At 56.2% G+C, this 13,041-nt stretch overlaps 2 protein-coding genes across 3 annotated transcripts in view; one reads left to right on the plus strand and one right to left on the minus strand.

Annotated features, from left to right (window-relative positions):
• GMDS (GDP-mannose 4,6-dehydratase) overlaps positions 1 to 2,988 on the plus strand; it is a 392,147-nt gene extending 389,159 nt beyond the window's left edge. For both annotated transcript variants that reach the window (XM_072328598.1, XM_072328599.1), the window contains exons 10-11: positions 2,205 to 2,273; positions 2,602 to 2,988. In XM_072328598.1, the coding sequence (XP_072184699.1) occupies positions 2,205 to 2,273; positions 2,602 to 2,664 (132 nt within the window). In that variant the 3' untranslated portion in view covers positions 2,665 to 2,988. The remainder of the gene's footprint in view (positions 1 to 2,204; positions 2,274 to 2,601) is intronic.
• A 7,497-nt stretch (positions 2,989 to 10,485) lies between these two features.
• FOXC1 (forkhead box C1) lies at positions 10,486 to 12,526 on the minus strand. Its single transcript, XM_072329667.1, has one exon. It carries the CDS (start codon positions 12,521 to 12,523, stop codon positions 10,841 to 10,843), a length of 1,683 nt encoding a protein of 560 aa, XP_072185768.1. The 5' UTR covers positions 12,524 to 12,526; the 3' UTR covers positions 10,486 to 10,840.
• Between the last annotated feature and the right edge of the window lie 515 nt (positions 12,527 to 13,041).

Consider the following 13,041-nt stretch of genomic DNA (forward strand, 5'->3'; position numbering starts at 1 on the left):
AGTTTTATGTTACGGCTTTTACGACTTAAAACAGGGCGGTATTAAAAACGCGACTTCTAGCTCGTGGCTCGAATTAGAACTGAATAAAAGGCAGTTGTTTTCATTATGGAATTATTATTTTAAGAAGGATTTCCTTGTTTGCAGGCACATACACACACACACACACACACGTATTAATATGAACTAAGCCGAACCCCAGATAAAAGGCATCCCTCTGTGAGTGCGTTAGGGCCCGATCCAAATTTTATCAAAGTTAGTGGGAGCCTTTCTCATTTCAAACCAGATTTTGCAATCCATATTCACACGACCCTCTGGGGGATCCCTCAAGCTGACATGGTTTTACATGACTTGGCCCCAAAGGTCTGCAGCAGTTTCTAACAACCCAGTGCGGGGCTGCAGTAGGAAATCGTTTAGTCTAATTTAAGGAAATCACTGCATTTTTATTTTCATATCATTTTGTTCCTGTGCATCCATTTACTCTTTTCTGAACGCACACTGGAATGCTTTCAGCATAAAGACTGAAGTATTACAAATGCTGCCTGGAACAGCCTCAGCAGACGTGTTTGTTCCACATCCCCTTCTGCAATATTTCCTTTGGTGGATTTCCTCTGCTGCTGGAAGCGAGCTGTCTAGCTTTCTGCAACACAATTACGGAGAAGAATTTCCTACGTTTTACTGCACAGGATGAGGTGATTTTGGAAGTTATCACAATCTGAACCACACAAAAGATACCAGGGTAAAAAAAACCAATGTGCCCAACAGCACCAGTGCATCCATTATACAATCATAGAATGGCCTGGGTTGAAAAGGACCACAATGATCATCTGGTTTCAACCCCCCCGTTATGTGCAGGGTTGCCAACCACCAGACCAGGCTGCCCAGAGCCACATCCAGCCTGGCCTTGAATGCCTCCAGGGATGGGGCATCCACAACCTCCTTGGGCAACCTGTTCCAGAGCGTCACCATCCTCTGAGTGAAAAACTTCCTCCTAAATCAACCTCAATGCATCTGTCAGCCCCAGTGTGCCCATCAACCCCAATGTGTCCGTAAGCCCCAATGTTCCCATTAGCCCTGCCAGTAGGCACAGTGTAGAGAAGGAGAAACCCAGCCCAGGTGTAGGGCAGAGCCTTGCAATTCTGCCAACATCAAGTGGTGGCAGCTCAAGTCAAGGGCAATGGCAGCATTCCGCCTCAGCTTTGTAGTTCTGTACTGAAGTTTGTTTTGTTGCTCCCTAAACACGTATGGATATAATTTGGTCTTTACTACAGAGAAACTAAACTTGTGTGGAGAGATGACACTATTATAAACCATTGCATACTACTGCAAGTTGCAAAAGCCAACTGGGTATTACAGGAAGATGCAATCAGTCCCTTAGTCGTTCATTTAGAGATGCAGTCACAGGAGGTTTTTCCTTGTTTAATGTTATTAGTTTTGATGACCGGTTGTGGGATTGTTTTGGTGTGGTAGCACTTAGAAGAGCACTTTAACAGTGAGGTGAATATGAACAAAGCCTTGTTTTCTGTAACGGTTTCGAGATCATTTATTTTCATTTACGAGGTGTTTGGACTTTTCTTTCCATGGGGATGCTGAAAATTCTTAAGAAAAAAAAGATGTAGGCAATTCCAAAGCTGGCTGTTTACTACTGCTGCGTGTGGTTACCCATATTCACAACAGTCTTTCAGCATCATCTGTCTGTGATCACATTTTTATTTGAAAGAGAACAGTTGTCATGTTTGCTCTGTGATTTACATTATTTAAACAAGCAGGGGGGAAAGGAATTTGAAGCAGCTCATTCAATAGCATGACTAAGATGTATGACAACTTATTATAAAGCGTTCACCATTATAAGGCACTAAGGCACACACAAAAACAAAGAATAACTCTTTTGCTCTGAAATAGCCTGGTGAAAGGATGCTGCCTCCTGGTGATTTATAGGCAGATGAGCTTCCACAACAAGTACATCTTCAGTACTTTGCCCTCAGAAGGCAGCCGGGTCTGAGAGCCATGCTCAGCCTGCAGGGATGTGTGCGCCTCACCCGATGCCCACTGACCACCGGGTGCTGCTTCCAAGGGTTCCCCCAAGTTTCCTTCCTCGGACAGGCTGTGGCTGGAGGGCTTTGAGCTGAAGCAGCACAGAGCCCAGCACCGGTGCTGTGCAGTGGGGAGAGGGAGCCATTCTCACAGTGATTTTCTCTTCTCCACAGGATTTCCTTCAAGGGGACTGTACCAAAGCCAGGCAAAAGCTGAACTGGAAGCCCAGAGTCACATTTGATGTGAGTAGGGAGTTTTGTGCCTACCAGCAGTTCGTGTCCCCTAGGAGCCACCCGGGGTGGAGGGCTTGGCATGGTCAGTGACCACCCTGGGCTGTTGTTGTTTGGATGGCAGCAGCCACATCAGCAGTGTGTGTGACTGTTCACCCACCCTGGGAAAGGAGTGCGTGCTCATGGAGGGAACCAAAGGAGGTCACGAATAGGGGAGTTCACAGGCAAGCACTGGAGGAGCCCTGCTTCCTCCCCATCCTACAGTGGGCCAGGGGCTCATTGTGCTGCAGGGTTCATCCCTGACTCCAGGGCCCTCACCTGCCTTTCTCCTTCTTCACAGGAGCTGGTGAGGGAGATGGTGGATGCCGACGTGGAGCTCATGAGGAGCAACCCCAACGCCTGAGCCCGGCGGGACCCGGCCAAGGCACAGCTACACGGGGGCTATGCTGGGGGCCACCCCCAGCCCCGGTGCCTCAGTGCTAGCAGCCTGTGTGTACAAGGCCGGTTTTGTCCCTCCTCCATTTCCCCAGTGCCTCAGGCCCCACACATTGGGGGCAGGCCTGCTCCTCCACACGGGCCACCTCTGGTGCCTGCTGCACTACTGTACCTAGAGGAGCCATTGGCCGGCGAGCCCACCGACTTACTTTTTAATTAAAACTTCTCTTTCTATTACCTAATGCGACCTTCAGCGCATTTTTAGTACTTTCTCCCATCTGAATACCAGCACTCCCCCCCCCCAGCAATGGCAGCAGCACAGCCGCGGTTCTCTGTGTGCCCTCCAGCCCCTGCTCCACCGCTTCCCCCTGCCTTCCTTTTCTGAGCACTCCTTGTTCTCCCTTCCTGCAGCTTCCCTCCACCCCAGCGACCCATTTCCAGCACTTGAACTCTGTAAAAATTCAGATAACTCGATCTAACTTGCAGTGAAATCGCCTTTTGACCATGCTAAATTAATTCCTAATTGCTGGAATCGCTTTCAGATCAAGCAGAGGGGGTTTGCACGCACGCTTCAGATCTTCATTGCAGGGTGTGAGGGGTCACAGAGAACCTTTTAGTCCTTCCCAGCCCCTCCTTCCTGAAGTACCTTCCCAGCCCTGGGGTTTGGGTGCTCTTTTCCCTCTTCTCCCCCCTCCAGAATCATCTCATTCCCCACCCACCTTCTTCCTGTGTACTGTGATTAAACCTCAGACTGGAGCTTGAACCGTCTCAAAAGATGGCTTAAGAAATAAAAAATAATAATAATAAAATAAAAAGAAGCATTTAAATAAGAAAAAAGAAAAAAAAAAAGCAACTTCAAGGTGAGTAAATATTTTTACACTCTCCACGCCAAGGTGCCCGGGTTATCCAGAGGTCACTGAGCCCATCCATTTCCCGTTGGTTTGGGATCTTCCACCGCTGATCGCAGCCATCACTTCAGCTGGGTGCCCCATACACAAGCAGGGCCGTCCTGCAGCCAACCAGAGGGGAGCTGTCATGGGGGAGTTGTGTTTGGTGCTGGATGGGGCACCATCTTGCAGTAAACCAGGGAGGGTATGATGGGGACTGCAGAGAGAAAGGGCTCTTTGTGCACCCCGGCGGCTGCCAGAGATGTTGTGGAAAACGTGTAGGGTGCAGTGGGGCACGGGGAAAGGGAACTACTGCGGCACAGCCCATTGGGGCCACTTTATGCAGGTGAGCAGAGTGCGAGCCCAGGGTTGTGGGGCTACGGGAATGAAGGGAGAGAAAGAGGGAGGGGTGGGATTTGTCCTGCTCCGCTCACCCTGAGCCACGGCCCCTGTGCAAAGGGCTGTTGCTGGCATATCTCTATGGCACATGTAATAATTAATAATAATCATCATTTAAAGGAGAAATAAAAAAGAAGAAGGGGGAAAAAATAAAGGAAAAGGATAACCCTAAAGCACTTTCCTGACGACGCATTTCTGGGAACTATTTTTGCATGCAGTGGTATGGGATGGTCGCAGTAACATCGGCTTGCAGCCCTCCTGTGTATCACCAGCGCTCCTCTGCCCTCGGTGTTGTTCTCTGCTCGCCCCAACCGCGCTGTGTTAAGAGCCAGGCGGTGCTGTTTCAGCCTTTGTGTTGGGTGCAAGGGGGAGCGGCAGGCGAAACGGGTCCTAAACCAAAGGCTCCCTCAGGGCGACTTACAGTTCTTCCTCCAGCCGCGCTCTTTTGCAGTGACCACGGGATCGTGTTTTAAAAACGGAACAAAACAAAACTTAATAAAATAAAACAAAAATCAAACCAAACAATGAAAAATAAAAATCCAAGCGCACGGTGATATAAGCAGACGATCCTTCTATACGGAATCCACGCACCGCTCACAGACCCACGTTCCCAAAGCCCGTTCAGTGCCCACGTCCGACGCAACGCAGCCCCATCCCCCCCTTCTCCCGCACACCGTCGCTCCGACCGCGCCGTCGGGCGCACCGCGGCCCCGAGCACCTCCGAGGGGGCCGCTCGGGCGGCACAGAGCTGAGCGCCCGGAGCCGCTCCCACGGGCGGCAGCGAACCGAGCCGGACCGAGGGAGCGCTGGCTTAACGCAAAACAAAACCGAGCAAACAAAAACGGCTTTCTTCTCGATTTTTCTTTTTCCTCTTCCCCCCTCCCCGTTTTCTTCTTCTTTTCATTTCTCCCCCTCACCCTTTTTTTTTTTGTTTGTTTCCTTTCTTTCACTTGTTTTCTTTTTTCCCCTCTTTTTTTTTTTCTTTTTCCTTTCTTTTTTATCTTTTTTTCTATTTTTTTTTCTTTTTTTTTTTCTTTTTTTTTTTTCTTTTTTTTTGAGGAAGGTTGGGAAATCACCACTCTGTCCCCTCCCGAAACCCCTTTCCCCGGAGTCACCCGCGGGTGCCCGATCCAGCAGGCGGCGGCCCCACACGACTCCGACCCCCCTTCCATTCCCAAGGGGGGACGCTTCCCCACCGCCCCCGGCCCCGTTCGAAGCGAGACAACGCGCCGGGCTTTTCCCCGGGGTCGCGAAGCGAAGCCGCCAGCTCCATCGCGAGGGTGACACCCTCCTCCCTTCCCCTCCCTCCCCTCGGGGCAGGGGGTCGCTGTTCGTGGGGCGGGGGCCTCTCTCTCCCCCGTGCCCCCCCATCGAGTGCCGGTACTCCGCCGCCCGCAGACACAACAAACGCGGCCCGGAGCTCTGAGGCCGGCAGAGCTCCAACGTTTTGACGGGTGGAAGAAAAACATCAACAGATTCCTCGCAACGATCCGGTGCTGGGGGCGAAAGGGGGGGGGGGGGTTGCGGGCGGGGAAGAGGTCGGTGCGTGGCGGCGGGCGCTAATTGCGACCTTTGCTTTGTTAATGAGCCCGCTCCGGTCCCCCCTACCCCCTCCGTCCCGAGCTACGCCGGCACTGCCCGAACAGCGCTCTGCTCCGGGCGGCACCGTCAGCGGTGTTACGTTATCGTTCGGTGGGAAACGTTCTCCTTTTTTCCCTTATTTCAGATATTTATTAACAATAATGATAATAATAAACTCGAAGTTTGAACGCTCGAAAAACAAAGTACAGGAACAGAGAGGGGCAACGCTATGGCGCTTCTCTACCCCGAGCCCTTCTGCTCCGCGGCTGTGCCGAGCCGACCTCGGTATCCATCGATTGATGAATATATAATATCATATCGTACATAAATATCCCGAGTGTCATCATTTGTTTTTTCTTTTCTTTTTTCTTTTTCTTTTTTTTTTTTTCTTTTTCTTTTTCTTTCCCGACTGGAGGAAATTCGACTATTTTCAGAGCTAATGATTCTAAACGTGTCGGTTTTCCTCCGATCTCCCCAGCGGCGGAGGCGAAAGGAGGAGGGGGGGATTCCAGTTGGGCGCTCGTTGTTGGCGGTGTCACTTTGCTGCGCGCAGCCCCGACCCCCGGCGCAGGTAGGGGCGCTCCCGAGCGGCCCCACGCACCGCTCCGTTCTGCCCACCCAGAGCGCTCCGAGCTGCGCTGACGGAGGGGGCAGAAAACTGCCGGCCGCCACGTTCCCACGCAGTCCACGGGCCGCCCGCCGGGGCCGCCTTTCCTCCCCTTCCCTACGCTTTCTAATAGCTCTTATTTTTGCCGCACGCGCGTATCGAGCGAGGTTACAAGCCGAGCGAACCACGGGCGTCTATCGGTGCCGAGGGCAGTCCCCGTCCCGCACGCCGCTCTCACCCCGGGGCAGCTCGCGAAGCCTTTGCCCGGTGCGGAGCTGCGGCAGCCCCGACACAGAGCCGCTCCCCCCTCCGCTTCGGCCATTGTTTCGCGCTTGATAAAAAACAATCGCTCGTTAACCCCCGCCCTCCCCCCGGCGGCGGTGCGCTGGGACCGGCGGCATCGCCTCCCCTGACCCCCGTCTCCTTTTCTGTCTTTCTGTCCCCTGAAAAATGATTCCGCGAGCTCTGATTGAATTTTATTCCTTCCTGACCTGGCCCGGTTTTATTGCATGGACACCATCAATCTTGACCTAACACGACGTTTGTTTATGGCTTTGGAAAGAAGCGAATGGCTTTATGAGCGCCGCCGTCATGAAGTCGGGAGGGCTCCGCGCACCGCGGCACCGCACCACCTTTGGGAAGGACGCGCCGTCGGGCAGGAAAGGGAGAGGGGGAAATAAAAGGGGGGAGAAAAAAAAACCCACAGAACCCACAAGGGAAAGGCGGGCGAGATCATCCCGGCCCGTGGGCTCGGGTCGAGGTCCGGTGGACTAAAACTCGCGCAACCTGCTCTGCGCGCTGCCCCGCTGTACTCCTCCACACTCTACCTGCGCACCCGCGCAGCGACCACTCGGCCTTAGGAGCCCCGACGGCACCGCCGCTGCCCCTGCCCTCTGCTGCGCGCCTCGCAGTCCTTCCAAAAAACCGCGCATAACAAAATAACCGAGCCGTCGGGCAACCGAAGGAGAACGGGGTGATTGTGCCGACATTTCAATGACTTCGCACTGAGATTAATTGAAAGCTAACGTTCAATTAGCGGTTATTTCCCGAAATCGATGATTTCTGGCAGAGGACGCGGGAGCATCCATCCCCACGAGGCGCGGAGGTCTCTTTTCTACTACCGATGCTCGGGGCCGGCGCTCCACTCCTGCTCACGCCATGAGGACGACACAGGAAACCCCGAGCATCGTTACCTCGCGTTCCACTTCACGTGAGCCTCGGCCCGCCGCCGCCGCTGCTCTCTGCGCGCAACAAAAGCCCCCGCCAGCGCAAATCCAACCGCGCTCCCCTCAGCCCCCCATTTTGTGGGGTTACGCACAGAGGGCAGCGTGCTGCCTGAGTGCAGCCAAGAGGTCACCTATCGCTCCACGGAGCTGCGCTCTATTTTGAAAATACGGCCGTGCTCACCTCGGGGCTCTTTCCATGAGGTTTCCGAAAGGGCCCCGCTTTTGTAAAACGCACGTTTGGTAACACTCCCCGTAAGACCTCCAGCCGCGACACGAACAGTCGCACCGCGTTCTGCCTTTGACCGGGGCTGTGGAGGTGGGGAAAGGCTTTAAATCCTCATCTTTTCTGCAGTGTGCTTCCCCACTGCTTTTGGTTGTGACCTTTGCGGTCTATAATGCAAACTGCCACTCACTTTAAGAAGAAATTCTATGGAGGAAACTCGGGCAGAGGGAAGAATATTCCTCTTCTGCCCGGGGGGAATTCAGACCTCACACTCCCCTCAGTTTCGGTGACAGATAATTAAACACAAATAAGAAACCAACACGGTCGGCCAAACGGAGCGGTCCCTCAAATTAACAACAACAGTTATAAGGCGAGATTTTTTTCTTTTCTTGGACAACACGCAAGGCAATAGTTTTTGAGATTTGGCTTGGGGTTAAAACACAACGTGGAGCTGCGTTCTGGCTCTGAACCCGCAGAATGCCCCGCGGCAGAACAGGGCCGACTAGCCCCGTCCCTCTGCCCAGCGCTGCAGGGGCTTCGCGGAGAGATGCGCGCTGCGCGCAGGGTCATCCGGCGCCTCCGTGGTGATGGGACAGGCCCGGCTCTGCGGGGAGACCCACGCAGAAACCGCGCAGCGCCATTTCCATTCTCCGCGTTATGGTTCTGTGCGGAGGGGGGAGAAAAAATAATAATTAACAGAAAGAAATACAAAATAACGAACCCCGCGCGTGCCCTACGCTGTGCCTTCCCACAGAACTTTCGGGAGAGGGAGGGGTCGTCAGAAAGAACCGGGAACCCGGTGGGACATATCCCTGACCCCCGCGCAGGGACAGTGGAAGGTACGGGCGGCACTCGTTGGAATGCCTCACGGCCTTTTTCTCCCACAGCAGAGAAGCGGCACGAAACGAGCCCCACTGTCCTCTCTGTTCCCTCCCACCGCTGAGAAAACCGGGGGTGCGTGGAGATCGATGTTTCTGAGCACCGAAAATACCGCGCAACCATTACGTGCAATCTCCGCTCTGCCCTCCCCGCGCCTTAACTTTGATTTCGGCGTTCAATTTCGAGAGAAACACCGATCCCAGGCAGGCACGGTGGTAACAGACCCCGCTTGCCGTCGGAGCTCCATTTTGGGAGGAGAAAAGGGCGAAAACAGGAGCGGGGTGCAGCGCTCGGCGCTGGGAGCGGGGAACCGCCATCAGAAATGGCACAGAGCGCTCCGCTCTATTTCTCCTTCTCTCCAGCGTTAACACAACGGTAAGGCAGAGCGAAGGGGGGGGAGGGAGGCGGGGGGGGGGGGGGGGGGGAGGGAGACCTCTTCGGACCCAACTCAACAAACAGATATAGATAGGGTCAATAGTTTCTTTACAGATACTATCACGGGAAAAACGAAATAAAATCAAAGAATTACACGGAACACTTTAAAAAACTGTGAGCTATTTAAATAAACCGATTTCTAGGCAGCTCTATGCAGTAAACCCCAAAGTCTGTGTGCTGAAGGTACGCTGTGATTTTTGCTGCTCCGGAGAGGAAGAGCTGCCCAAAAGCAGGGCACTGAGGTGAACACCTCTGTATTTATTTACAGTGCAAACTCAGCAATGCGGCAGCAATTACTGCTGAGTGTCGCCTCCTGATAAGAGGCGCTGATAGGAAACGGCATTATCTTGCGAGCAAACTTTAGGCCTTAAATATCTGCAATCGAATCGCCTTCTCCCCAGCTCTGACTGACAGGGCACAGCCTTTCAACTTAATGAATTTATGGCACTTTGGTTGCTGCTTGCAAAGGGGGAGGCGATCCCCAATGCCCGTAGGTCCTTAATTGCAAATTGAGCAGAAGGTGACATTCCTGCTCAGACAGAACGTCAGTCTGCGACCCATTCGTCTACCGTGGCTGTGAAAATAGTTTATATATATATAATATAAATAGTATATATGTATATATATATTTCAGGTTTAAAGAATAAGGAAGGAGGGGAGAGATGGGGGGGAAAAGAATGTTAAAAACTACATAGGATAAAATCTCCCCCTCCAGCTTTTCCTAAACGAATCCACACCGGAGCAGTGGGGCCGTCCCAGCAGAGTGGGAACGTTCCCTAAGGACGGCAGTGGGGCAGAGCCGCACCGGCGCGACCCAACGCTTCGTTCCCTTCGGAGATCAAGAGCTGCGCTAAGGGATCGGCCCCGCTGCCAAGTGCGTAAAGCAGCGATTTCTGCGCCGACGGCACACTAAAGAAAATACACGTTCGAGACTATCTGCCATCTAAGATCCACCGCGGGCTTTAGAAACACACGCGGTGAGTTTCTAGAAATAAATACGCGACCCTTCTTTAAATAGAGACCCACACGCAAATCCCGCTCACGAACACATGGGCAACGCGCAGAGGCCGTCCCGTGTGAGTGAACCGACAGCAGAGCAAGGACCGGGCCGGGGCCGCACCGCCACTTTCAGCCATTAATTGGGGAGAAAACGCGTTTGTTTAGTTGCCAGCCCCGAGCTGCCCCGGGAGGGTTTTGTTCTCAATGTATGGGGCGAACCGAGAGAGGGAAACACAGCGCGGAAGGGACAGAAATGGGATTTTCGGACCTGGCGGTGCCCGGGACTTGCGCGGAGGGGACGCTCAGTGCCATCGGCCAGCGGGAAGCACAGAACCCTTCTCCTCTCTCTCTCTCTCCCTTTCCAAAAGCAAAGCGTGAAAGTATGCAGACGTGGGCAGGGTCATTCCAACTGAACGGTAATTTATTAATAAACAAACAACGCGATACCTTCGGGATATTTTCAACGAAAAAAAAAAACCAAAAAAAAACAAAAAACCAAGAAAAAAAAATATTGATAGAATAAGATTAATACAGTTTCCCTTTTTTTTTTTAATATATATATAGAGAGTGGGAAAAAAAAAAATCAGCGTTTCAGTCCGTGTTAACGACACTTCTCGGGGAAGGGGAAACACTTTGTGGCGTTTGGTCCGCACCATCCAACTACGAATTAAAAATAAATTACTATGTGGCAATTTACACTTTCAAACAAGTCCTTGTCCGGGGGGCAGGGTGGGTGGGTGGCTGGGTGGGTGGGGGTGCGGAAGCGGAGCGCGACGATACCTCAAGGGAGCGGGGGGGGAGAGCACTGCCGGGAAGCGATCAACCAAAAACAAAGCGACACTTACGTGGGAGCGGGCACCGCCGTCCTCTCACCGCCCCGCACTCGGACGGCGGGCGGCGGGCCGCGCTCAGAACTTGCCGCAGTCGTAGACGAAGGCCCCGGAGGCGCGGTACAGCGGCTGGCTGCCGGGGAAAGCCATCTGACAGCTGCCACCGCCCCCCGCTCCTCCGCCGCTCCCCGCGTTGCCGCCGCCTCCTCCACCTCCGGGCGAGGCGCTGAGCCCCATCCGCGGCGCTTCGAACACGTCCCGCGGACCGGCGGCGAAGCTCTGCTGCGGCCCCGCGTAGCCCAGCTCCCCCGCCGCCGCCGCCGCCGCCGCCGCCGCCGCCGCGGCCGCCTGGTTGAGGTACCAGGAAGCCAAGCGGCCCTGGTGCGGGTGCGGGTGGTGCCCCTCCTGGTGGCCGCCCCCCGCCCCTCCGCCGCCGCCGCCGCCGCCGCCGCCCGGGCCGCCGCCGCTCCCCGCACCGCCGTTGGCCGCCCCGCCGCCGCCCCCTCCGGGCATGGCGTAGTCGGGCAGCGGTTCCTCGGCGGGGCTGGCCGCGGGCAGGTGGCCGCCGGGCCGCTCGTTGCCCCCCGCCGCCGCGTACAGGCTCATGGCCTGCATGTTGCAGTGGTAGGAGCCGGCGGCGGCGGCGGCGGGCTGGCCGCAGGGCGAGCCATACACGGCGGAGCTGTGGCCCGGAGAGTAGGCGCCGAGCGAGAGGGCGGGCGGCAGCGAGCTGCGCGGGGCGGCGGCGGCGGGGGGCAGCAGGCCGGCGCCCAGCTCGGCCGCCTGCGGGGAGCCCCGCAGAGAGGTCATGATGTTGTCCACGCTGAAGCCCGGCCCGTGGTGGTGCGGAGGGGGGGGAGGAGGAGGAGGCGGAGGAGGAGGGGGAGGCGGCTCGGGGCCCTCCATGCCGAGGGAGCGGGCGGCGGGGAGCGCGCCGCCGCGGGGGCTGCCGCCGCTCGAGAGGCTGCTGCTGCTGTCGGGGCTCTCGATCTTGGGCACGGCGCCCAGCGGCGGCGCGGCGCCCGGCGGGGACACGGCCTGCGGCGGGGAGGCCGTGCCGTTCTCCGTCTTGATGTCCTGGATGCGCACCGGCGGCGGAGCGGCCCCGGCCGCGGGAGGGCCCCCGCCCTCGGGCTCGGCGCCGGTGGCGGCGGTGGGCGGCGGGCGCGGCGGCGGCGGGGCATGGTCCTTGAGGTGCAGGCGGTCCTTCTCCTCCTTGTCCTTGACGGCGTCCTTCTTCTTGAAGCGGCGGCGGCGACGCAGGAAGCTGCCGTTCTCGAACATGTTGTAGGAGTCGGGGTCCAGCGTCCAGTAGCTGCCCTTGCCCGGCTTCTTGTCGTCGCGGGGCACCTTGACGAAGCACTCGTTGAGGGACAGGTTGTGGCGGATGGAGTTCTGCCAGCCCTGTTTGTTGTCCCGGTAGAAGGGGAAGCGCTCCATGATGAACTGGTAGATCCCGTTGAGGGTGATCTTCTTATCGGGCGCGTTCTGGATGGCCATGGTGATGAGCGCGATGTAGCTGTAGGGCGGCTTCACCATATCCTTGGGCTGCGGCGGCGGCGTGTAGGGCCCGTAGGCTCGGGCCATGCCGCCGGGGTACTGCTCGTGGGCCGGGTGCGAGTACACGCTCATGGGGGCCGGCATGGCCGCGTAGCCCCCGCCGGCCGCCGCCGCCGCCGCTCGGTAGTAGCTCTGCTCCCCGCCGAGGTACGGCACCACGCCCAGGGAGTTGGGGCTGGACACGGAGTAGCGCGCCTGCATGGCCGCCCGGCAGCCGTCCCCCTCCCTCCCTCCCGCCGCGGCGAGCAGCGCGGCCCTTCCCCCTCCACCCTCCGCCGCTCCGCGGGGCCGAGCGCCCGGCGGCCGTGCGGCACCCCCCGCCCCCCCCCCGGCGGAGCGAGGGACGGAGGCGCCGGGCTCCGCTCTCGGACTGCTCCGCGCGGTGGCCGGGGGGAGGGGGGGAGGTCAAAAAAAAAACGGGGGTGGGGGCAAAAAAAAGAGGGTCTGCGAACAAGAGAACGGGGGAAGGAAAAACAAAAATAATAAGGAAAAAAAAATGGGAAAAAAATGAAAAAGAAAAAAGAAAAAAAAAAAAAAAAAGAAAGCAATCGCAGCGGAGAAGGCAGCTCCCAACGCAGGAGGGAGATTAAGGAAAGAAAACCTTTGCGACGCAGTTCCCGGCTCCGCGTTCCGCAGCGAGCTGTTTGCAGCGGGGACCCGGCTCAAGGATGGGTTCTGTTGGGCTTTTTGAAGCGAGCAGCAGCAGGAAAGAAAAAAAA

The sequence above is a fragment of the Excalfactoria chinensis genome, chromosome 2, assembly GCF_039878825.1.
Source record: "Excalfactoria chinensis isolate bCotChi1 chromosome 2, bCotChi1.hap2, whole genome shotgun sequence".
In the NCBI taxonomy this organism is placed as follows: domain Eukaryota; kingdom Metazoa; phylum Chordata; class Aves; order Galliformes; family Phasianidae; genus Excalfactoria; species Excalfactoria chinensis.